General features: G+C 34.8%; 1 protein-coding gene across 1 annotated transcript in view; it reads left to right on the top strand.

Annotated features, from left to right (window-relative positions):
* Positions 1-24,038, top strand: part of LOC149145807 ((-)-camphene synthase, chloroplastic-like) — a 108,433-nt gene extending 84,395 nt beyond the window's left edge. The window contains exon 8 of the mRNA XM_089452563.1: positions 23,862-24,038. Within this exon, the coding sequence (XP_089308689.1) occupies positions 23,862-24,038 (177 nt within the window). The remainder of the gene's footprint in view (positions 1-23,861) is intronic.
* The last annotated feature ends 280 nt before the right edge of the window (positions 24,039-24,318 follow it).

The raw sequence follows: 24,318 nt of genomic DNA, 5'->3' as shown, positions 1-24,318 counted from the left end.
AAGGTGAATAGTTAAAGCTACATTTAGTCACTTCACAAAATATAGTAAAAAATACCAATATCTCTATTAATATTGGTTTTTCTAATTTAACCAAAAAAAAAATCAAAAGAGTGAAATCTTATCACTCTTTCCGCATCACCCTCGCAAAAGAGAGATAGTCGTTGCCCGAATTTCCCATCATTTTTCAAACATTCTCAATATGATATCTTCGTGAAAAAGTTAAGGTACTGATGTTGGATTATTTGTTTGAAAAATATGTTGGTTTGTACAATCTTTCATCTTCTCTGTCATTCTTAGTTTGTCGTAATGATCTGTAGGGGTTGGGCCACTGCACCATATTGTCCTAAAAGGTGGAGATTGTGCACCAAAAAGGAAATTAATCAACATGTTACAACGTTGTTTGTTAAAAAATGCAAGACGTATGAAGGTAGTGAATTATGCTAATAAGCAATTTAGATTGGGGAGATGTAATTAATTAATTGAATATTTCCAATTAAGATCATAATAAATCTACATTTATATATTTATATATTGATTGGAAGGCTTCTGACAATGGTCACTTCTTTCCATTAGATCCCCTTTAGGCCTTTCGGATACCTACTACTTTCTTATATTATATAGTTGGGGCTTGTTACTTATTGGCATGTTGGGGTAAACAAACTTGATGTCTTTTTTTTTATCTCACAGTTGGAGTATATGTAATAAGAAAGAAATTTGATTTGCATTTTCTCATCCTGATAGGTAAATGATTGTAGATGAAAATTCCATCTTAGCAACTCTATCACAAGGAAATTCTATATATTTTATTGTTGCTCAGCACAAAATCAAGTTTTTTTTTTTTTAAACTCAACATTGGTTGAATTTAGGAGCGAAGAGTTGTCTCCATGTCTTATTCATGCAAGAAAGTTGTATGGTCCAACGATCCTGCCATATGACTATTGACAGCTAGTTTGAAGTACAAGACTATCATTGATGATGAAGCAGCAGTAGTAGCTTGGTGGTGGGGAAGTTTTGGAAATTTAAATCATTAATGAAATCAATGATTTTTATGTGGTTGGCCCTAATGAATAATGTTTTGACGTGAGAGGTTCTACAAAATATGGCAAGGTAGGGTCTTGGAATTTGTACTCTATGCAAATGTGAAGGGGAAACAATAGACCACGTGCTGGTGTTCATTTTTATTTTTGCTCAGGAGGTATGGGGTGTTATTCTCCACTTACTTGAGGATAGGGTACTTGACACGAGGCTTTCTTGTTGGACTATTTGATGATAGAGCACTCAAATAACATAGATCATTGCCCCTGATTGCCTCTAGAACCATTTGGACAGGAAAGAAGGAATAACAATTTTGTAGACAAGGAGATCCCTCCTTTTCATGTACATCATCAAATAAAATACCTATATGAAGGCATACACATGACTCAAAAGGTTAAAGTTCCAAGGTGGGTTGCAATCTGGAGGTTGATAAAACTTATCCATAGCCTTTCTTTATTGGTGCTTGCCAAGGTGATATTACTGTTATATATATTTTTTGCAAATATGTGTGATATTCTTGTTCTATATATTATCTGTGATTTGAACCCAAGTCAGCTGCTACTGCATGTGTGTCATTATTGTTCTGTATACTATTTGTGATTCGAACCCAAGTCAGAGACGTGCAAGAGGCAAATTCGAACTAGTACTGCTTTTGGTGTCTTTCATGTCTACCTCTGCCAAAGAATTATCCATAATACATCAAGTTTTGGATTCACATGTCTCCCGATATTTGATTATTTTTCACATTTTGAAGTGGGCACAGAGGATAGCTCTTGTTTCAGGTGCAAACATATTCATTGCAGGTCATAATGGGCAATGGAGCAGTAGGGATGGGCTTGTTGGGTCAATATAATTTGAACCCAACTGAAAATTTGATGCCCAAAACTTCACAACTACTTTTGGGGGTTCCCTGGCAACAAAAAAGTAGAAAATTAGGAGGTTTGAAACTTTGAGGCCATGCCCATCATATAAACCTTTTTGTATCACAAAAAGATTGACAATGGGAAATCATTTCGTGCAACCCTGCAACTTCCCAGGTGTGCATGTTGTTTATAATTCACGCTATGATTTATTTATTTTTGGTTGAAATTGCTACATGTATAGATAGCCTATGTGACATCCTTGATAATCTTGCCATTTTAAGACCAAGTGAAGAAAGCACAGATCATAGTTTAATATAGTTTAACTTGGATGTGTTTATAAGATTCATTTGTGAATTGAATTGCTAAAAATAAGCTTCTTATATTCATTTAATGAACTACGTCAAATACCTCAGTTTTATTTATAGTTTTGTTTAGTTAATGGTTAGTGAACGGATTGATAAAGAGTTTTTTCATGATCCAGATTCCCCTCGGATGCCAGCAAACAAAAATAGTAGAACTCAATAATACAATTAATGCTCCTGTTAAACCATGCCTTTGTTATCGAGGGTACTAAATTTATTGTGATTTCTTTATCTAGTTTGTAAATTACTTCGTGCATAGGGAAAGCGAAAGCAGAGCTTTGTACATCCTCCTCTGAGTGAGATCGATCTTGAAATGAATGTGATAATTGAAAAATAAAAGCAGTCACAATTCAATGGCTTGGAACTTATTTCTTCTCAAAATTTTACATTTTAGGCAGTTATAGAAGATGTTGGATCATGTCTAGCAAATAAGTATTCAGAAGGACTCCCTTAAAAGAGGTAAGTGTCTGAAGATATAACTTGGAATGTGAAGAATAGCACCATCATGATTGTGATTGTGTCTAAGCTACTTGGGTAGTTTCTTCTTGCCCCTTGGTATTTTTTTCTTGTTAAACTTAGTTTCTCTTAGCTTTTGGACCTGTACTTTTTAGTTTGAATGTTTGACATGTGTGTAATGGTTTATGGGTTCAGCGTTGTAGTGTAGAGACCTGTAGTTGTTACATGAGTATCTGTTATCACAATAATGGATACAATTTTTGGAAAATTTTCTATATTTATTCACCACAGTGTTGGGTTAGGATTTATGCCATGCATATAATATGCTAGAAATGAATCCGTTGACCAAAGTGAGAGGCTTTGCTAGCAGAGGGCCCTAGAAGCATTCCATCTTGACAACAGTACATGGGGTGTTAATTTTCAACCATTATCTCGATCCCCAACTAATCTTGTTGTTTATACAACTCTCCTCCAACCACATCATCGCATTATGGTGTGTATGGTTCTGAACTACAAACCTCCCTTGATAATATTATCATTCCTATTTGGGCATGTAACATGTGAAAATTTTCTTTGCAACGTTTAGGGTTGGACTTACCACATGGAGGGCATCTCTCTCATGGATTCATAAGAGCAAGAAACTGAATATGTGCTACATCAATTTACTTTGAATCAATGCCATATTATTTAGATGAGACCACAGGTGAGCTCGCATTTCAAGTATAATAATAATTAGGAGGGAAATAGTTCCATCATTGACAAATATTGAACCAATCTTTTGGGGAAGTGTTCAAAGTGTTAATGGTCAGATGTGTTTTCTTGGGTTATAGCATTCATTGACTATGAGATTCTTGAGAAGAATGGCACCCTTTTTAGGATCAAGCTTATTATTGCTGGTGCTAGTGCATATCCCCACGATATTGATTACCCTTGCATGAGGCAGGTATTGAATCTCGGTATTTCTAGATCTTATAATGGCAGTCCTTTCAAAAATTTATCTTTCCAACAATGTTTATTCTAGCATATTTTATTAATATTTTCTTATAGTATGTAATGTTGCATTTTTTTATGATTTTTAGTACTAAAATGTTTGTCGTTTGGGAATATTTCCAATACAGTTGGGGCATACTTAACGATGGACATGGCACACATAAATCGTCTCATTGTTTCTTCTATAATGGTCAGTACATTTGATTTTTGTGATGTAGTAACAACTACAATACACAAGGTGAGTTGATTCTATTAATTTTCTCTGCACTTCACCCTTTCGATGAAAAAGATGAGTATATTAGATGGACCTTTTTTTGAATCTATCTTAATGCTATAAATTTGGGCCATTCCCCCCTTGTAGAAGAAAAAAAATCCCATTAATCTTCAAGAAATAGTGAAGAACCAAAACATATATGCCATTCCCATCATAGGAGGAGGGATTCTAGAGTTAAGAGGTGTATATTTTCCTTTTGATTCTCTTACATGTTCTTTGATTCAGTTTCTTGTTTTTAGTTTTTTTATGTTCTTTCTATTTCTTATCGCTACTAGATCAAAGCTTCGATGAAACTCATTATGTTCCTCCAATTGTTTGTCAATTGTTTCACTTTTTTTTATTTCATTTTTATCTTTCTGATATTTTTCATTCTGAAATATTTTTGGATTGGAGGGTTGTGATTTTTAGTCTTTATGAGGTCCTTGGGGAGGCATGATATTCTTCAGGAAGGAACCAGTATTGGGGGTCAACCTAGAGACAACCATAAAAAATGTAGTTTTTCCAGGGTTACAGGTCAATCTGAGTTCTCCTTCCTTTCCTCCATCATCCATATTGTTCTCCTACTCACTAATATCATAATATTGGATATATCGATTTTTTGTATCATTTCATTTCTAAAAGATACATGAAATAATTTGTGGCTTTCTAGGGAGGACCACATAACCATACCATAGGAGGGTTGGTTGTTTGTTTAAAACATGATGTAACTACAAAGTTTAAGGCTTATCAATTACAAGCGTAACACTCTCACATGTCTAAGCTTCTATAAAATTCATGCATGTGAATTATTTTTTGAATGGATTTTGTTTCTTATCAAAGTTAAAATGGATTTAGCCCTTGCAAAGAACCTAATGGATTTGGGCTACAATTTGGTGTCTGGTGGTAGTGAAAATAACCTAGTTCTAATTGATTTGAGGCCCTTGGTAAGGATCCTCTGTTCATATGCTGGAGTACACAACCTACTTGTATATTGGTTTCTATTGAATTTAGTTGGTTGAGTGTAATGTGGTATATATTAATGGGCTTGGACAGGGCATTGATGGTGCACACATAGAGGATGTTTATGATGTTGCTTCTATCACACTGAACAAGAATTTTGTACCAGGTTACATGATTTTTTTCTTTTTATATTTAGATGTAAGGGATTCATTGATTTTCCCTTCTCCATGGGATGATATAGCTTAATTTAATACCTTACATTTTAAGGTGATAAAAGTGTTATGGTTCCTGGTGGTATACGCATAGGGACTCCTACATTAACCACCCATGGGCTTCCCATGGATGACTTTATTAAGGTTTCCTATTTTATCCACGAGGGGGTACAGATAGCCAGTAAGGCTAAGAGATCTGTGAAAAATTAAAAATTAAAAGATTTTATAGAATTTATGAAGTCAGTCAATTTCCAGCTACGAAATAGCATTGTTGATCTCAAAAAGCGGGTTGAATCATTCGCTAGCCAATTTCCATTATCTCGTGTTGGCACTGAAAAATATTAGTTAGATATATGACATCCTCACAAGATTATAAGTGTCCTTTATTAACTTTTAGGTTGGGCTTCAATGATGATAACTAGGTTGGGACTATTTGGTTCCATGTGTATATTATAGTGATGAATAATGTTTTAAGCTAAATTTTGTCTAAATTTATGTGCTTTCCCAACATTTCCATTAACAAACTCTATTATGATGTGTTGGATGTTGAGTTTGCCATTTTATTTATTTGCAATTATGTATGACTCTCTTTTCATTCATCATAATAAATTTGTGTTGAAAAATATTGGTAACTTGTATCAAAGCTATTATAGTAGTTATTTATGTGGTGTGACTATGGATATTTTATATAGCCTGGAAAGCAATATTCCATACTTCTCAAGGGCCTAGGTATTGGGCCAATTACACAATTTCATGAAGTGTGTTCACTAAGATACTTCTACACATGCACATATTCCATGTATACATGACACATTTTCAATCAATTGGGATTCTGAGATTTTATTATTACATTCATCATCTCACATAGGCTGGCAAGAATTGGTCCCATTTGTAGATTATAGCAATGAACCATGTTGAGATTTGTATTTTTATTGAATTTATATGCTTTCCGAGTATAAGTATACAGATTCTATTTTGGTGTGATGGATGTTTATTTTTCTATTTCATTTATTGGCAAAAAAAGTCTACATAATTTGTATGGCACATCCTTTCAATCCTTCATTTTCTTGAGCAATTATTTAGACTCTCTTCTATTGGTTAGGACTAAGTAATATGAATAGTAGGTATAAAGACTTAGGTGGAAATAAATAGAAAGGAAGTGATACTATTACATTTATTGTACACACCATTTATAGAATGAATTTACCACCCTATCCATGGTTTATAGATAGAATTGATCTAGCTTGAGTAGGTATATACATAGGGTTTGATTACTAAATTTACCACTTTACACACCATGTCTATGTTTCATTTGACTATTTGACTACTCTTACGGTTTTGAATTATATTAGTATTAGTCAGTATATTAGATCGATTGGGACCTACACTATTAGGAAGCTACATCTGGATTTTATTGAATCTGTAGAATCAATCTCTCATTTAGTCTATAAGAAAAAGGCATGCAAAGTATATAGAGACAAATTTGAGATCCAAAAACACAAAAAAATAAGTGGAGTATTTGATCCAATTACTATTGGATTCACTTATTCCAAACAAGTGTATATATAATTTGTTATCAAGCTTTATAGGGTGAAGAAGAAAGTGCAAGGATTATTGGATTAAGGTTGTGAGACGTGATGTGATGTACCTGAGGACTATAAAATTTACCATTACAGGGTGGTATCTATTTTTCCAAAATTGCATAGGACTTGTAACTGGTCCCATACAAAATAAGTAGCCCCTTGTGGAGGTATGCTAGTCCACGAGAGGTGAACATGTCACTTGGGGGAGTTGAACCCCAATGGGCATGATAACAACACCCCTCTTTCACTAACCAGGTAAGACCGTGTTCAAAACATTGTTTAGATTTTGATTTAATAGTCTTCTAGACTTAATTGTCTTAATAAGAGAGGGTATTATTCAATGGAATCTTATTATCTAAATGATGAACATGTGTTAACCCTTGTTTCAAAATATTTGACTCTTGAATGCTCAAATTTTTGTGTGACCACCAAATGCAAGGCATCTCAACCAACTGTATGTTCAAGGTAGCGCAAATTATAGTGAGTGTAGTCTCACGTTGCTAGAGATTATTTTCAGTTGGAACTACTACAAAGAATAATGGGACTTTGCCAAATTGGGATTATGAAACATATGAGTAACTGCTTCTATACCTTGGTGAAATTTCATTTGTATATACATGTATTCCAACTAATCTCTCCTTGAATTAGCAAGATGTAAAAGATTTTGCGAATGGTGGGCATAGTGTATTAGGATGTTTTCATTAACTCAGGTTCTGAACATCACGATTGAGTGCTAGGTTACAAGTAAAAACATGGCATGTTTTTAAATAGGAATAATTTCTTTCTCAGTGCAAAATTTTCATATGCATATACATCCTAGCTGGGCTCTCTCAAAAATGGCAGAATATAAAACTTTTGCTGTTGTGTCATGGATGGCATAAAGTACTATGATTTAATTAGTGCAAGTTTTCATTAGGTCAATTTTCAAAGATGAGGATTGAAATTCATCTACAATTGTGGTGTTTTATCAAATAGAAATGGTGTTTTAATGACAAACCTTCATCTGCATGTACATTCTAACTCGACTCTTTCAGAAATGGTAAAATGTACTTTTATGTTTTCAGTATTCTTGGTTGAATAAGGTAACATTATTTAGGCAACTCGGTTATTGCATAGAAGCCATGATTTTCCTGTGTCTAGTCCTCATCTCAAATTCTTGTGCTTCTTTTTTTTGGTGCAAACTGAAAAATTGAGGGTTTTTTGCTTTTGATCAACTACTCTAATTTTTCAAGGGGAATTTATGTCTGATAATGTGGTGATTGTGCATTATTTATTTTAATTCCTACATAGTTTTTGTGATATGTCATTCATCAAAATATAACATTTTTTTCAATATGGATTATTTTTCATTACTCCACTGCCAAAACGCAGAAGTCCCTACTGGGTTATGCATGTATTTGATTCCTATGATTTTATGTTGGAAGTTCCTCTGTTGCTCGTTGTAATACATTTGAAATTAAATAGGAGGTCTTGTTTGTGGGGTAATACATTATTCTTAAGGAGCACCTCTTATTGGTCAATGCTTTGAATCTTTTTTGTATTCTATGTCATGATCCCTAGTCATTCCTGCTATAATGGAGATAGTTCTCGCAAGCATTATTGCATACCTAATGTATTGTCCTCGTATAGTGACCTAATTATGTTTTTCTATCGTTGCAAGTCCATTGATATTACTGTCAAGTTCTCATTGGTTCTATTCAATTGTAATCAATGCCTCATCAATTTGTGATTCTGGAATAGGTGATAAACTAGGGGAGGGAAGCTACTAGTGGAATGGGGACCAATAGTGGAGATAGACACTGACCTCTAAAGCTATAAGAAATCAAAACACAGCATACTGATAACACATTATAAAAGTGGTAATTAGATAACAAAGAATGCTCACAAGCTTAAAAATAGTCCATAAAATCACTAGGCATAGAATTGTCTAGAAAGTGACACTTATTTCACTACCATACAAAACATCATGTCCAAACACATCTTTAAAGTATCTAACATAAAGACACTTCAAATCCTTAGACATTAAGAACCATCAAATGTTTAGTCCAACAAGGTTCAATTTTGATGTACAGATTACCTATCACATCTGACAGAGAGGTTGATTGTTGGAGAATGTCTGCAGTAAATGATGTTCCAATATGTATAACCTCAAGTCCATATAGAGCCCAATGCTTCTTTCCCCTTGTGCATTTGATCATACATGAATAGGTAATTCTTATCATTCAATGCTTTCCATGACCCACCTCTAAGTTTGAAATCTATAATGCAAAGCAATAACTTATTCAAATCTGTTCAGAATCACCATTAATCAAATCAATTTACCAAGGCCATTAAACATTTTAGAACCACTGGAGAAACTAAGAGCCCCTACATCATAATCAAATAAATCCTGGAGACATATATCATCATTCTGCATATGCAATCCATGTCGATAACCATTCACCACTCAACTTTCCAATGGAATGTTATACATTTAATCTACAATTCATGGAAGCACCATTGCAGAATCTTAGTTTACAATACTGCTCTCTAGATCACTGTCATAATTTCATACAATGTCTCTTTATTCTTGGGACTCATCAATCAAGGATTCCAATGGAGAATTATAAATCTAAACCATCATTAATGGAAGCACCATTTCTTCAACTTAGTTTACAATATTGCTCTATAGGTCACTGCAAACATTTCTCTCGCCATGAATCTTTACTTAGGGATCACCACATAAACTCTCTCCTTTTAATTTTTTGTTTCTTGTCACCTATGTTTACCTAAAAGTTTTTTGTTTCCTTGTTTATATGCACTACATCAACCTCTATTATTCTACAATATTTGTTTGTTTAATGTTTTTCTATCATGCACAAGGAAACAATGTTGCTCTTGTGAGGGTAAGAATGCAAGTGACAAGGGTTGATCATCTAAAAAACTCTTCCTCAAATGAGGAGTTAAATCCAGTAGGTTTTGAAGAGCATAATGATATAAGAGCTGTAGAGCATATGATGTAGATGTTGAAGGTGGTGCTTCTGTATGAATTATAGTGCAAGGTGTAAGTTTAACCAAGAATATTAGTGTTAATAGAGGCCAAAATAAAGAGGATACGTCGAAGGAAATTGAGAATGTTGACTTCAATGGATGCTTAATAAGAGTTGCAATGAGAAAAAATGGAACTCACCGGCATAAATACATTATTTTCTAAATACCTCATGCAAGGAAGAAGAAGAAAGGCGTTATTACAATGTTAATTGAACAAAAGGAGGAAATAGTTGATTGGTGTAAGGAGATACATGAAATTGGCCATGCCCTAGAGTTGATACAACTTAAGGCTAACGTTGTTCCACTTTGAGTTCATTCAAAGATGGATTTTGGGGAAATCAAGGTGTGCAGGAGTTAAGAAAATATATCAAGAGCTGGCATTATGAATAATTGAAATCCTAAATGGATACAAAGCTATGGATTTACACCCTAAAATTCAGGCCAAATTCTATTACACTCTACCAAGGCATACAAAGATCATTCATACAATTTACAAAATATATATAGAATTTTGACGAGTTTCCTCTCCAAGTTGGAAGGATTTGTGGAATGTGGATAAATGGCAAGAGAATGAGTGAAAATGTGCCAAAGTGTTTCCTAACATCAACGTGGATAACTATTTTTTTTGTGCAATTACAATTGATTTATCAATGTCTAAGCCATATTTGTTTTAGGGAAATAAAAATATGAAGAAACATGTCAAGAATTGTGAGCAATGGATATCCATGGTTGCACATCCTAATGCGTGGATGACTAAATAATTGTTTATGATTTGGCTATACCATTTTGTCACTTTTTACATGGAGGAATCTATCTTACAAACATATACTTGTCAATTTTTTATGGCCATCACAACAACAAAGTTTTACAAACCACAAAGGCAAACATGATAGGCATACATAGTGTTGGCACTCCTTAGACATTACTCATAAGTTCCAACCCCTAGAAGTGTGTTTGGGCCTTTTAATAATTATGTAAGGTTTGAGAGAATAAATTGGATGGCAAAGAAACCATAGAGAGAGGTAAAAAGGTTTGAAATAGTTGAAATTTCTAGCATATCTATTGAAAGGACCTTGACACCCTCTAATATTAATGTGGAATGTAGGTGCAATAGAATTTGGTTAGTGAATTATTATGCTCTTTCCAATGAGGAGGCTTGTAGCCAAGTTTTTGAAATACCTAGTGATAAAGATGCAAAAGTTGTTATAAACATGTTGAGTCTAACTCAAGGATGTTATTATCTATTAGGTTATGATGATGAACATGGCATTGCTACTTAAGAATATGATGGATAAATTGAAGAAAAAATAGTAGTTGTTGATGACAAAAACCACATACAAATTTTACAAATGCTAATCAAAATGAAATTATTGAAATGAATATGATTAAAGGTGGTCGAGTGATGGGAAGCATTAAGGAGCAATTTGCATTGCAAAGCCAAGTGACCGTACATGAGTGGTTAGAGGGAGCCATGATGAATATGAATTGAAATGAAATTTACAAAGACTAATGACGAAATCCTTAACATGCCTTCATTCGTGCTGGGACATAAGATGTTCAGGTGTTGGGGACCAGAGTTACATAAATATTTTATTTTTGTTCTATTAAAATCTATAATTCAAGGTAGGAACCATTTGTTGGTTTGGTCAGATACAACTATTCAAGTAATAGAAAGGAAGGTTGGTAAGTAAGGGGGGCTTGTTTCATTTTACTACTTGCATAAAGCCTGCATGAAGGGGAGGGACTTTAACACAATGACTCAAAATGGAAGATTGCATCGTAAGACCATAGGTAAGGTTCATGGATATGTGATTCCCTCGATTCAACACTTCATGACATGGCCCCATGCATGAAGTAGGTTGTGTTGGCCCCATGCTCACCAACATAGTCATAACTATTCTTCTTTATATTGAAAATATTATTCTCTTAGCCAAGAGCCATTACAATCTTGGAAAGAGACTAAAAATCCTCTAAGAATTTTCCCATTCACAATAACTATGACAATTAATATTGAAAAAAATACAGTGAGGATAATTAAATTTGAAAAGATCACTTATGATATTTTCATATATGAAAACAACTACTTGGAGGAAGTTCCTTCATAAAATTATTTTGTACTCGATATCCATCACAACCTTAATGAGAGTTATAGAATTGAGAAAAGAAAAATGGAGGATGGAAATATTAATATGAATATGAAGGAAATTGCAAGTCAAAAAATCTTTGGATATGGGATGAAAAGAAACTCCTCTTTCAGGCTCTCATCCCGTCTATTATTTTATATGGATGTGAGGCTTGGAATTGCAATATATCCAAAGAGTCATGGAGTAATATAGAACATATCTAAAAGAAATTTATAACCTGTAGTCTCAAGATTAAAGGAAATAATCACTATCGTATCCTCTTTATTTAAGAAAGGCTTCACCCATTGAAAGTATGGTTATGAATAGAAGAATAAATTAAACAAAATGGAAGCCAAACGATTTCATAAAATTGCTTATAATCCTAGCCAAACCACCCATCTTCAGCTCAAAACAAATATGGAACAAGGATGTCCAGTCTTTTCTTGAACATTGCGGGATAAGGGAGGATATGATTTTGATGAATAAGAATAATATTAAAAATATTTGTACTTTATAATTTAAATAAAAATGCAGGGTGATAAAGAGTTATAGGGAAAAATCAAACTAAGATGTTATAAGGAGGTGATCAATCCTAATCTTGAAAATCAAAATATTCTCTCCTTCTTGACTAATGCTAAGAAGAAAAGAAATATTTGTAAAATAAGAAAAAAATACCATGATCTTCATAGTGAAACTAGGAAATTGTTACCTCCCAGAACAACATGGGATGAAAGAGTTTGTCACCTTTGAGACACCAAGAGGGTTGTAGATGAAAAACTCTTTTCTTAGATTATCCATCTTATACTCACATTCAATCTAATTTTCAAAATATTTTTCAAACTACTGGCCTTCTTGACCTTTTAAATGAGAAAAACTATGGTGATTTTGAAACACTTCTCTTAAGGCTTCTTGAGTGTAGAAATAAAATGCTAAAGATTTTTAAGTAATCTCATACCTTCCAAAGGTTTCATATTACGTTAATCATCATCAACATAATCATTTATTTATGGTAAATTTATTCTATTCTTTAAGTTCATTTTCTTCTTTTATTAGAAATTTTTACCATTTATCTAAAGATTTTTCTAAAATTATTCCTCAAATTTTTAAACAAGAAGTAATAATCTTGCTCTATTTTGAAAAATAATTGTGAAATCTTTATATTCATTACCAACATTACTAGATCATAATTTTTACTTTCATTCTATAAATCTTATGAAATTAGTAAAAAAGAAATATCATAAATCTAAAATCTTAATGAAAAGTCATTGTGCCATTAATCAGAAAGCTTTTTCCATACCAATCATAGCACATACTAATTGAGACTCTTCTTTGGTTTAAAATCCCATTTGTTTTTATGATTGGATAACACATCCATCTTAGTTAAATTGCTATAGTTTGGCATGACCTCAACTTTTTTGTTAGATAATCAATGCCCAAGTTAATGTACTTGTGATTGTCACCACGTTCAGTTATAGGTCATGGCATTAGTGCTCACTCCTAAAAGGTGATAGCAATCAAAATCAAGTGTAGAAAACCTAAGGCACATGATCAGATATAAATATTTATATATTTACAAATTATTTGGGTCTTTCTACATCATTTCTCTACCTCATTTAATTAGGTGAGTACCATCATTGAAAAGTGAAGGCCAAAATTCCATAAATATAATTGGCTCCTTCTACATCATTTTTCTACCTCATTTAATTAGGAGAGTACAATCATTTATTGTTAGATAATCAATGCCCAAGTTAATGTACTTGTGGTTGTCACTAGGTTGGCTTATAGGTCATGGCATTAGTGCTCACTCCTAAAAAGTGATAGCTATCAAAATCAAGAATAACAAACCTAATACTCATTATCAGATATAAATATTTATATCTTTACACATTATTTGGGTCTCACAACTCTATAAATATAATTGGTTCTTTCTACATCATTTCTCTACCTCATTTAATTAGGTGAGTACCATCATTGAAAAGTGAAGGCCAAAATTCCATAAATATAATTGGCTCCTTCTACATCATTTTTCTACCTCATTTAATTAGGAGAGTACAATCATTTATTGTTATATAATCAATGCCCAAGTTAATGTACTTGTGGTTGTCACTAGGTTGGCTTATAGGTCATGGCATTAGTGCTCACTCCTAAAAAGTGATAGCTATCAAAATCAAGAATAACAAACCTAATACTCATTATCAGATATAAATATTTATATCTTTACACATTATTTGGGTCTCACAACTTTGATAAATATAATTGGTTCTTGCTACATCATTTCTCTACCTCATTTAATGAGGTAAGTACAATCATTGAAAAATGAAGGCCGAAATTTCATAAATATAATTGGCTCCTTCTACATCATTTTTCTACCTCATTTAATTAGGAGAGTACAATCATTTATTGTTAGATAATCAATGCCAAGTTAATGTACTTGTGGTTGTCACCAAGTTGGCTTATAGGTCATGGCATTAGTGCTCACTCCTAAAAAGTGATAGCTATCAAAATCAAGAATAACAAACCTAATACTCATGATCGGATATAAATATTTATATCTTTACACATTATTTGGGTCTCATAACTTTGACAAATATAATTGGTTCTTGCTACATCATTTCTCTACCTCATTTAATCAGGTAAGTACAATCATTGAAAAATGAAGGCCAGAATTTCATAAATATAATTGGCTCCTTCTACATCATTTTTCTACCTCATTTAATTAGGAGAGTACAATCATTGAAAATTGAAGGCCAAAAAAACGTGGTTAAATGATTTGATAGGTAGTAATCATTCCTAGTAAACGGTCACCACATGCATCACCAATGTCGTTTATTGTCGTAGTGAGAAGTTTTCATTTAAACCTGTTGTTTTAAGCATGGAGAAATCTGCGTTTGGATTGTAGATCGTCGATAGGCAAGAACATAGCGACAAGAAATGGGATGATTGAAGTATTAGCGCGTAAAAAACGACAAGGAAAAGGGAGCTATGCTGATAAATAAAGGATTATGACCTAAATTAGGCAAAAGCATACCCACAAGTAAAGGTATTTATGATAGTAAATATGAGATAAGCACCAAGTAAGGGCATTTACGCTGATAAGTACACGACAAACACCTGGAAACTTAATAACGTAGCGACAACGAAACGGATCTGTGCAAGTGAAATGCGGGATTAGCTCATAAGGCAAGAACGGCAACTAAAGGGATATTTGCTTATGAATAAGTAATGGAAAAGTGGCCAGAAAAGATAGGAATGTGTCTACAACGAAAGGAATCTACGACCAAAAAATAAAGGAATGGCGCAAATACCCGCAATCTCATAAACTTATAACCACAATCTCATGAGTAAATTTGAAATTAAAATAAACCCATTCTAATCATAAACAGATAAAACCATTGAGATCATAACAAAAGGTGTAAATATAAAACTCAAATAAATCCACAGATGAAAGGATGAGACAATCTACTGCTTTAAGTGTTAAATGTATCATTGAAAATAAAAACCATGGACTTGCTAAAATAAAATGTTTTGAAAAAGGTATTACATGTGTGATACATCATACACTCGTAATATTTCACATGAAAATGAAAGTTGGGAGCCCGGAAACGTGGAAGAAATGGCCCATCCAAATGATAGGAAACGGAAATAATAAAAGTAAAACTGTCTAGTAATACGTTGTGTGATTTTTTATTTATTAAATATTATTTTAGTGATATAAATTAAATGATTGGTAAATATTTATATTTTTTAATTTATGAAATGGTGGGTAAATTTTCATATATATTAATTTATAATACGTATCAAAACACTTATTTTATTATATATTTTAAGTTAATTTAAAAAACATAAAAATTGACTAAATTGAAAAAAGAAAAATATTATTAATAATAAAAAAATAACATACAGGTTAAATATATATACATTTAAAAAAATATGTAACAAGATTATTAATCATAGAGATTTACTTACTTTCTCATGGAAATTTTTAATTTATAAATAGGATATGTTACAATATCATGTCTAATCAATAATAATCCCAAAAAAGATATAACTCATTTCACGTCATTCTTGTTGAGATAACATTTTTTCTAATTAATGAATTTATTGAAGAGGAGAAAAAATATATTTGCTTTAGAAATAATCTTAGCCTTTGCTTTGAGCATATTATTAAGAATATTCTATAATATTCTATAGAGATTAAATACCTACCATCTATTTTGAAATAGGGTTCCATACATTTAATTTAGCAATCAATAATTATCACATGGATGGTAGGGATTTAAATTCCATAGAATATCTTGTAATATTAAGGTTAATATTTATTTTCAAAGTAGTTATCCATTCTTTTTGGTTTTTACTTAAATTGATTAATTAAAAAATGTCATTTGAACAAGTGCCATATGAAGTGAGTTATGATTTTTTGGGCATGTGGTATTGATAAGCCATGGTATTGCAAAAAAGACTATTTACATATAAAAAATCTCAATGAGAATGTGGAGGTAAATATCCATAATTAAGAATAATTTTTCATGTGTTTTTTTAATGTACGTATCTTTAGCTTTGATATTAATTCTTTTAATAATAAGAATAATAATAATATCTTTCGGATTAATCACATTATTGAGATTTGGTCGACATTTCAAACCAACTATTCATCCTCTGTACATAAGTGACATAGAAATCAAAATAGAAAAAATAGAAAATAGAAATGAAAAACAATCAAGAGGAGAGAGCATGAATCGAGCTCTTGCTTAATTTCCAACCATCATCCGTGTTGAGATTGATCACATGCTTCTCAATCTCAATGGTTTCTCTTACCTTCCTATGTTGGAAGTGATAAACCGTTTGTAGAAATTCCCACTGTAGATCACCTGATAATGCAATATACTAAAGCAAAATACTTGATCTACTTCTACAAACAAACTTGCGGAAGCTTAATCGATTTTGAGCAAGATCAAATAGAACACATGTAACAGAGAATGAGAAATCAATCACACATGAACATAGAAGAATACCCTGGAGAAAGCCTCAGCTAAAAACCTCGTTATCTGTATTATCATACAAGTGGAAATATCTCTGGATTACACAAAGCTTTAGCTCACAAGCTATCCAGCTCTTAGTACAATCCCTCAATCTTCTCATACACTGAATAGACACAGCATGTGCCTTCCTTCAGTCCTCCAAGCCTCCTATTTCCTTGTGCAGTTTCTCCTGGGTCCTTTGGCTGCCACCTGTGTGAATTCTCCTCTCACACACAACACTGTCCTCATACTAAACTGCGCAATCCTCAAGGAATGAATTTCTTCTGCATGCAAGAGATATCCTCATGGGACTATTCCTACAACTAATTGTACATTGTCCCTTCCTCTGATCTGAACTAGGTCTCTGACTGAACTAACATGCATGAGTTATTTATGAGAGAATATTCAGTTATCTAAAGTACACTAGTTACATGCATGCATGCATTAACTAACTGAACTCACAATCTGTTCCACAAACTGTTGGAACTAATCTAACTGGAGTTAACTCAGTTAACTAAGCTAACTAATTACAACTCAAAGTACAACTCATCCTAATCTCCTTAATTAGGGGATAACTTCCTCAATCAAAGGGATAACTATTGCATGTCTTTACATAGACTTCATGTTTGATTTTCTCCAACTAATTAATTCAGGATAAATTAATTAATTATTTTTCAAATAGCTGCTAAGATCAAATTCGAATTTTAATTCTCAATTTTAGTTTAGGGACTAACTAAAATTGGAATGTATCCTGAAATGCTATTTATACAAATGCTATTTTTAGCATTTCTATATTTAGCATTTCTTGTTGCTATTTTCAACATTACATCTCAATAAGAAAGGGATTATCTATCACCCCGATCCTATCTCTGTGGAACTCGAATTTGCATTTTCACAATGCCTTAGTCAAAATGTCTGCATCCTGATCCTCGATAGAAACATACTGCAACAATATGATCCTCTTCACCACACAGTCTCGAAGATGATGATACCAGATATCGATGTGCTTGGACCTATCATGATATACTGGATTCTCATAGAGTTTGATACAACTCTGATTATCGCAATAGATCACAATTGGATCCATCCTCTGATCAAACAATCCAACTAGAATTTTCTACATCCAAATGGCCTCACATGCTGCCTGATTGGAAACCATGTATTCAGCCTTTGCTGAGCTAAGTGCAACTAACCTGTGTTTCCTATTCTACCAAGAAACTACAGCTGAACAAAGGTTGAAAATTCCTCTTGAAGTGCTCTTTCAATCTGATGGACTCCCTGCCCAGTCTGCATTTGTGAAGCCTTGAAGCTTCACTCCCTCTGTCCATATGTACCATAATCCATACTGAGATGTGCCTGTGAGGTATCTCAGCACATGCTTCTCTACCTTCCAAAATAGCTTGGTAGGCTGAACCATAGCTTGACTCAGCTGGTTCACCGCAAAGCACAAATCTAGTCATGTGTTCACTAAATACATCAATGAACCCACAAGCTACCGATAAATAGTAGTAGCTAGTACCTCACTCGAAGTAGCATCCTGCTTCCTCTAGTTACCTGCTAGAGGATTCTCCATGGGCTTGCACTTCTCCATGTGGAATCTCCTGAGTTTCTCATTGGCATACTTGCCTTGAGACACAAACACTTCCCCATCCTTCTGCCACACTTCCATGCCTAGAAAGTAGTGCATGAGACCCATGTCTTTCATCTTGAACTCTCTTGCAAGGTCCTCCTTGCATGACTTGATCAACGGATCATCACCTGTCAATATTAGATCATCAACATAAAGAACAATGATCAATGGCTTACCATGTACCATGATGTGGTATAGGTTCACATCCAATTCACTCTTTGTGAAGCCCAACCTCGTGAAATAGCTGTCGATCTTGGTGTACCAAGCACGAGGTGCTTGCTTCAGCCCATAGAAAGCTCTCTTGAGTTGGTAGACATGCGACTCATGATCGAAGGCCTCAAATCAGTCAGGGTGCTCTATGTACACCTCTTCCTCAATCTTTCCATTGAGGAATGCAGTCTTCACATCCATCTGATGGATCTTCCAACCCATTTGTGTTGATATTGCCAACATCGATCTGATACATGAGTACCTTGCTACAGGAGCAAAAGTCTCATCATAGTCGATCCCCTCAACCTGTGAGAAACCTCGGGCAACAAACCTTGCCTTATGTTTCTCAAAACTACCATCAGTTGCTTGCTTTACCTTGTAAAGCCATCGGGAACTCACCACTGACTTGTCCCCCTGTCTTGGAACAACATCCCAAACACTGTTCTGAACTATGGAGTCATACTTCTCACCATAGCATCAACCCAGACTGGCTGCTACACTGCTTCATCGAAGGAAGATGGTTCGATCTCTACACACTCCCCAACCAGGGCCATGTAACCAGTGTACTGCTCAGGTGACCTCCTCTGTCTGCGTTGAGAACATGATTGTCCCACATTCTCTCTCACATCCATCAACAATCTGTCAGCTTCCCTTGAGCGTTTCTTCCCATCTCTGGAAGACTCTACATGAGTGGATGTCTCCACTTCTGGATCCTCTACTTGCGGTTTCTCTACATCACTCTGAGGCTCCTCCTCCTTAGGAACCAAAATTTCCTCCTTTGCATGCAACTTAAGCTCCCTCTCAAGGGAAACTCGCATGCCTTTCTGCTCATTGAACTTTAGATCTCTGTGTACTATTGTCCTCTGACTGGTAGACAAGAACACCCGATAGTTGTGGGGTGTATCAATGTACCCCACAAGTATTCCCAGCTCAATTCTTGGCTCTAGCTTCTTCCGGGCATCTTTGGTCACATGGAAAAATACCGATGAGCCAAAGATCCTAAAGTGACTCACATCTGATCTCTTCCCGTAGAAAGCCTCCTCTGGTATCTTCATCCCCAGTATATGATGCGGGATTCTATTCTGCAAGTATACTGCTATATTGCATGCCTCGGCCCACAAATGAAGTGGTAGGCCTTGGTCATGTAGCATCGCCCAAGCTACTCCCAAAATTGTTTTTTTCTTCCTTTTAGACACCGCATTCTGCTATGGCTTATGCGGTGTCCTCAACTCCCGTTTAATTCCTTCTGTTGCACATAAGTCCTTAAATTGTTGAGAGACATACTCTCCACCATTGTCACTTTGCAAGGCCCTTATCTTCTTTCCTGATTCTTTCTCAACTAAGGATTTCAACTCACAAAACCTTGAGAAGCTTTGATCCTTATTCTACATGAACTAGATCCAACATCTACGAGAAAAATCATCAATGAAAAGAACACAATACCTTTGTTTAGCGATGGAGGCTGTCGAGAATGGTCCATACACATCTGTATGAACTCGCCCCACGATTGATCTAGCTCGACTGTCTCGATCCTGAAAGGAATATTTTTCATACTTACCCAAGGTACAACCTTTGCATGTATCCACTCGCTCCAGTTTACCCTTGGGAAGTCTAGTAGAAATCTGTTGCATGATCTTCAAGGCCCCATGGTGTAAGTGGCCCAATATTCTATGCCATAGCTCTCCAATTTCTTGGTTTTTCACCAACTCTGCTTTGGAAGTCAATGCAACAGAGTCATCAACTCTAGCTTGTAGAGATTCTTTACTCGAATCCCAATCCTCTTGGTCTGTCTAGTGCCGATGTGTCTCAGGAATGCCTTTACTTTACTAAAGACTACATCATAGCCTTTGTCTTCCAACATAGTGATAGATACCAGGTTCTTCCTTAGACCAGGCACATACTTTACATTAGTCAAGGTGAGAGGAGCTCCATGCTCCCTCTGAAACACAACCGTGCCTTCACCTGAGACACAGTACTTTCCATCATCGCCCATCTCTATGCCCATCTGGAGGTCCTTCTCCTCCAAGGTAATGAATAAACTCTTGTCACCAGTCATGTGGAATGAGGCTCCACTGTCCAGGTACCAAACACAACCCACCATCGATGAAACCATGCATGCAATGAGGGGGAAATCCAATTCGAATTGTGAGGCCAGTGCCTCACCATCTGATCCTTTCGAGGATCCCTTCTTGGATTTCTTCTAAGGACAATTCATATCATAATGCCCCACCTCATGACAATGAAAGCATCACACTTTCGATTTGTCAATATTCTTCCCACCATGGGAAGAACTCGATTTGGAATGGGAAGCCTTCCCTTTCCCTTTCCTCACCTTACTCACTAAGGCTAGATTTTCTTCATCATCATGTTTTGATGAAGAACCATCTCTGGTGCTTCTCCTTATCTCCTCCTGCATCAGATCCGACCATAGTCATTCCCAATTTGGTAGTTTCTCTCTTCCATTTACTGAGTCTTGGTACCTATGCTAGCTCTTAGGAAGATCGACGAGAGCAAGACTCACCATGTCATCATCGGTTGTTGTGATTCCTACACTTCCAAGCTCATCCTTGCAGGTGGTGAGTTTTTTCAGATATGTAGAGATTGTGTCGCCCTTTTCACCCTTGATTTTCCGAAGCTTGTCTTACAGCGCCAGCTTCCACTAATCGCTATTGTTCTGATATAGATCCTTCAATGTTTTCCACATTGAAAATGGTGTCTCCTTCCCATGGAGACTTGAGACAATGTGGTCTCAAACTCCCTCCAAAAGAACCCTCCTCGCTCTAGCCACACATTTCTTCCATTCCGCCAATTCTTGGGCATTAGCAGCTGCTCGCTTGGAGACTTCTTGATCAATGAAGTCCTTCATACCATTGTCCTCTAATACCACTTCCATGCGATCCTTCCAGGCTGTATAATTCGAGCTGCCATCAAGGGCATACTCGAGTCTCAAACCATTCAACACCATTGGTGAAATTTGAGATGTGATAAGAGTTCGATATCTATAATCAATAACCTCAAACTTCAAACTTTGAACTTCTTTGTATACTATTCTTTGCTTTGATCACTTTTGCTCTGATACCATGTAGAAATTCCCACTGTAGATCACCTGATAATGCAATATACTAAAGCAAAATACTTGATCTACTTCTACAAACAAACTTGCGGAAGCTTAATCAATTTTGAGCAAGATAAAATAGAACACATATAACAGAGAATGAGAAATCAATCACACATGAACACAGAAGAATACTTTGGGGAAAGCCTCAGCTAAAAACCCCACTATTTTTATTATCATACAAGTGGAAATATCTCCAGATTACACAAAGCTTTAGCTCACATGCTATCCAACTCTCAGTACAATCCATCAACGTTGCTCATAGACTGAATAGACACAACATATGCCTTCCTTCAGTACTCCAAGCCTCCTATTTCCTTGTGCAAGTTCTCCTGGGTCCTCTGGCTGCCACCTGTGTGAATTCTCCTCTCACACACAACATTGTCCTCAGAATAAACTGTGTAATCCTTGAGGAATGAATTCCTTCTGCATGCAAGAGATATCCTCGTGGGAATATTCCTGTAACTGATAGTACATTGTCCCTTCCTCTGATCTCAACTGGGTCTCTCACTGAACTAACATGCATGAGTTATTTATGAGAGAATATTCAGTTATTTGAAGTACACTAGTTACATGCATGCATGCATTAACTAACTGAACTCATAATCAGTTCCACTAACATTCATGAGTTATTTATGAGGGAATATTCAGTTATTTGCAGTACACTAGTTACATGCATGCATGCATTAACTAACTGAACTCATAATCAGTTCCACAAACTGTTGGAACTAATCTAACTAGACTTAACTCAGTTAACTGAGCTAACTAATTACAACTCAAAGTACAACTCATCCTGATCTCCTTAATTAAGGGATAACTTCCTCAATCAAAGGGATAATTGTTACATGTCTTCACATAGACTTCATGTTTGATTTTGTCCAAATAATTAACTCAAGATGATTTAATTAATTATTTTTCAAACAGATGCTAATATCAAATTCGAATTTTAATTCTCAATTTTAGTTCAGGGACTAACTAAAATTGGAATGTATCCCGAAATGCTATTTATAGCAATGCTATTTTTAGCATTTCTATATTTAGCATTTCTTGTTGCTATTTTCAACACCCTTATGATTACTTGGAAATCCTCAATGTAGACATGGTGCTTAGATTTCATGGCATGTCCAAATAAAGCTCAGGAACTAGAACGATTGTGTGTAATGTTTGTTGCATGCTCTTTGATTCTTTGGTTAATGGATTGTGCCTAATGTGTGTTGCATGTTCTTGGATTCTTTGGTTAATGGAGCTAACAGTTTCACCTATGTAAGGAATCCCACACTAGTAAGGAATTGAGATGAAAGTGGTCTACTCACCTTTGTCTTGAGGATGAACCACATTAGCTGGTTCAACCAAATCTCAATAATATGATTATTTTGAAAAAGAATCGCATTATCAATATGGATCTAGCAATAATAATAATAATAAAAGTTAATTATTTTTTATGTTTTTTTTAATTTTACCAACATGGATATATAATTAAGTAAGATTTTTTATGCTTATTATATATTGGTGTCTCTAGGAATTTGCAGAGAATTTATTTTTTTATCGTTACACTAGCTGATAATTACATTAAAGTGAAGCCCAAAATAGGCATGCCTATAAACATAACAAAATTGAAAAGAAAGTCTATAACTATTTCTTATTTTGAATTTATTCACCCATTTTGCTTATAATTAGAATAATTTCCATATATATATATATAGAAAGAGAGAGAGAGAGAGAGAGAGAGAGAGAGATTTCAAAAACCATTTTCTTATTTTTTTTAATTGTTTGGTTATATCATTTTTTATTATAACAATGCTACATTATTTATAGCATATTTATAATATAAGATTTATCAAATGATTTGTTTATATAATTCAAATGGCTAAAAAAACATCTATAAACATAAAAAACATTTATTTCAATATACATTTCGAACTACAAAGTTAAAATAAAAATAAAATAAATCATTAACTAAATTATAACATCATTATTTTTTTCTCCCATTTGTGATGCGCTGACTTAAATGAGTAATAAAGGCCATGATAAAAGATCTTAGTGCATACTGCAATAAGATAGCGAGATGGAGGTTCAAGGAAGAGGAGGACGATGGAGGAGGAGCGCAGCAGGAGTTTTCGTCGGCAACAGGGGCCAGACCTAGGCCCGCAGGGCCGAGGTTAGGGTCCACCATCGATCGGACGGGGCGTAGACAGTAGCAGACTGAACCCGTTCAGGCGTAAGGGAGGTAGTTCTCGGCAGGTGGAACGGCTCACGAGGAAGGACCCCTGGCGACCTCTGTTACAGTGAAAGGAGAAGTTTAATCCCTCTGGGGTAAAAAGGAATAGTATGTTACCGTCAGTGACTTCTCAGCACTCGACAAGTCGACAACAAACCGTGATTAGCACAGGAACCATGGTTAATCCGGAGGAGGGTATTGACCTGAACCCAGCTCTGGAAGATATTCTCTCCGTCTGGGGAAAGGACCCTTCATCTGAG

This window comes from Pinus tabuliformis, chromosome X (genome assembly GCF_031772625.1).
Source record: "Pinus tabuliformis cultivar Carrire ecotype Pingquan chromosome X, CPIR1, whole genome shotgun sequence".
Classification (NCBI taxonomy): domain Eukaryota; kingdom Viridiplantae; phylum Streptophyta; class Pinopsida; order Pinales; family Pinaceae; genus Pinus; species Pinus tabuliformis.
The sequence above is the reverse complement of the archived record's forward strand: the minus strand, read 5'-3'. Positions and strand labels throughout refer to the sequence as shown.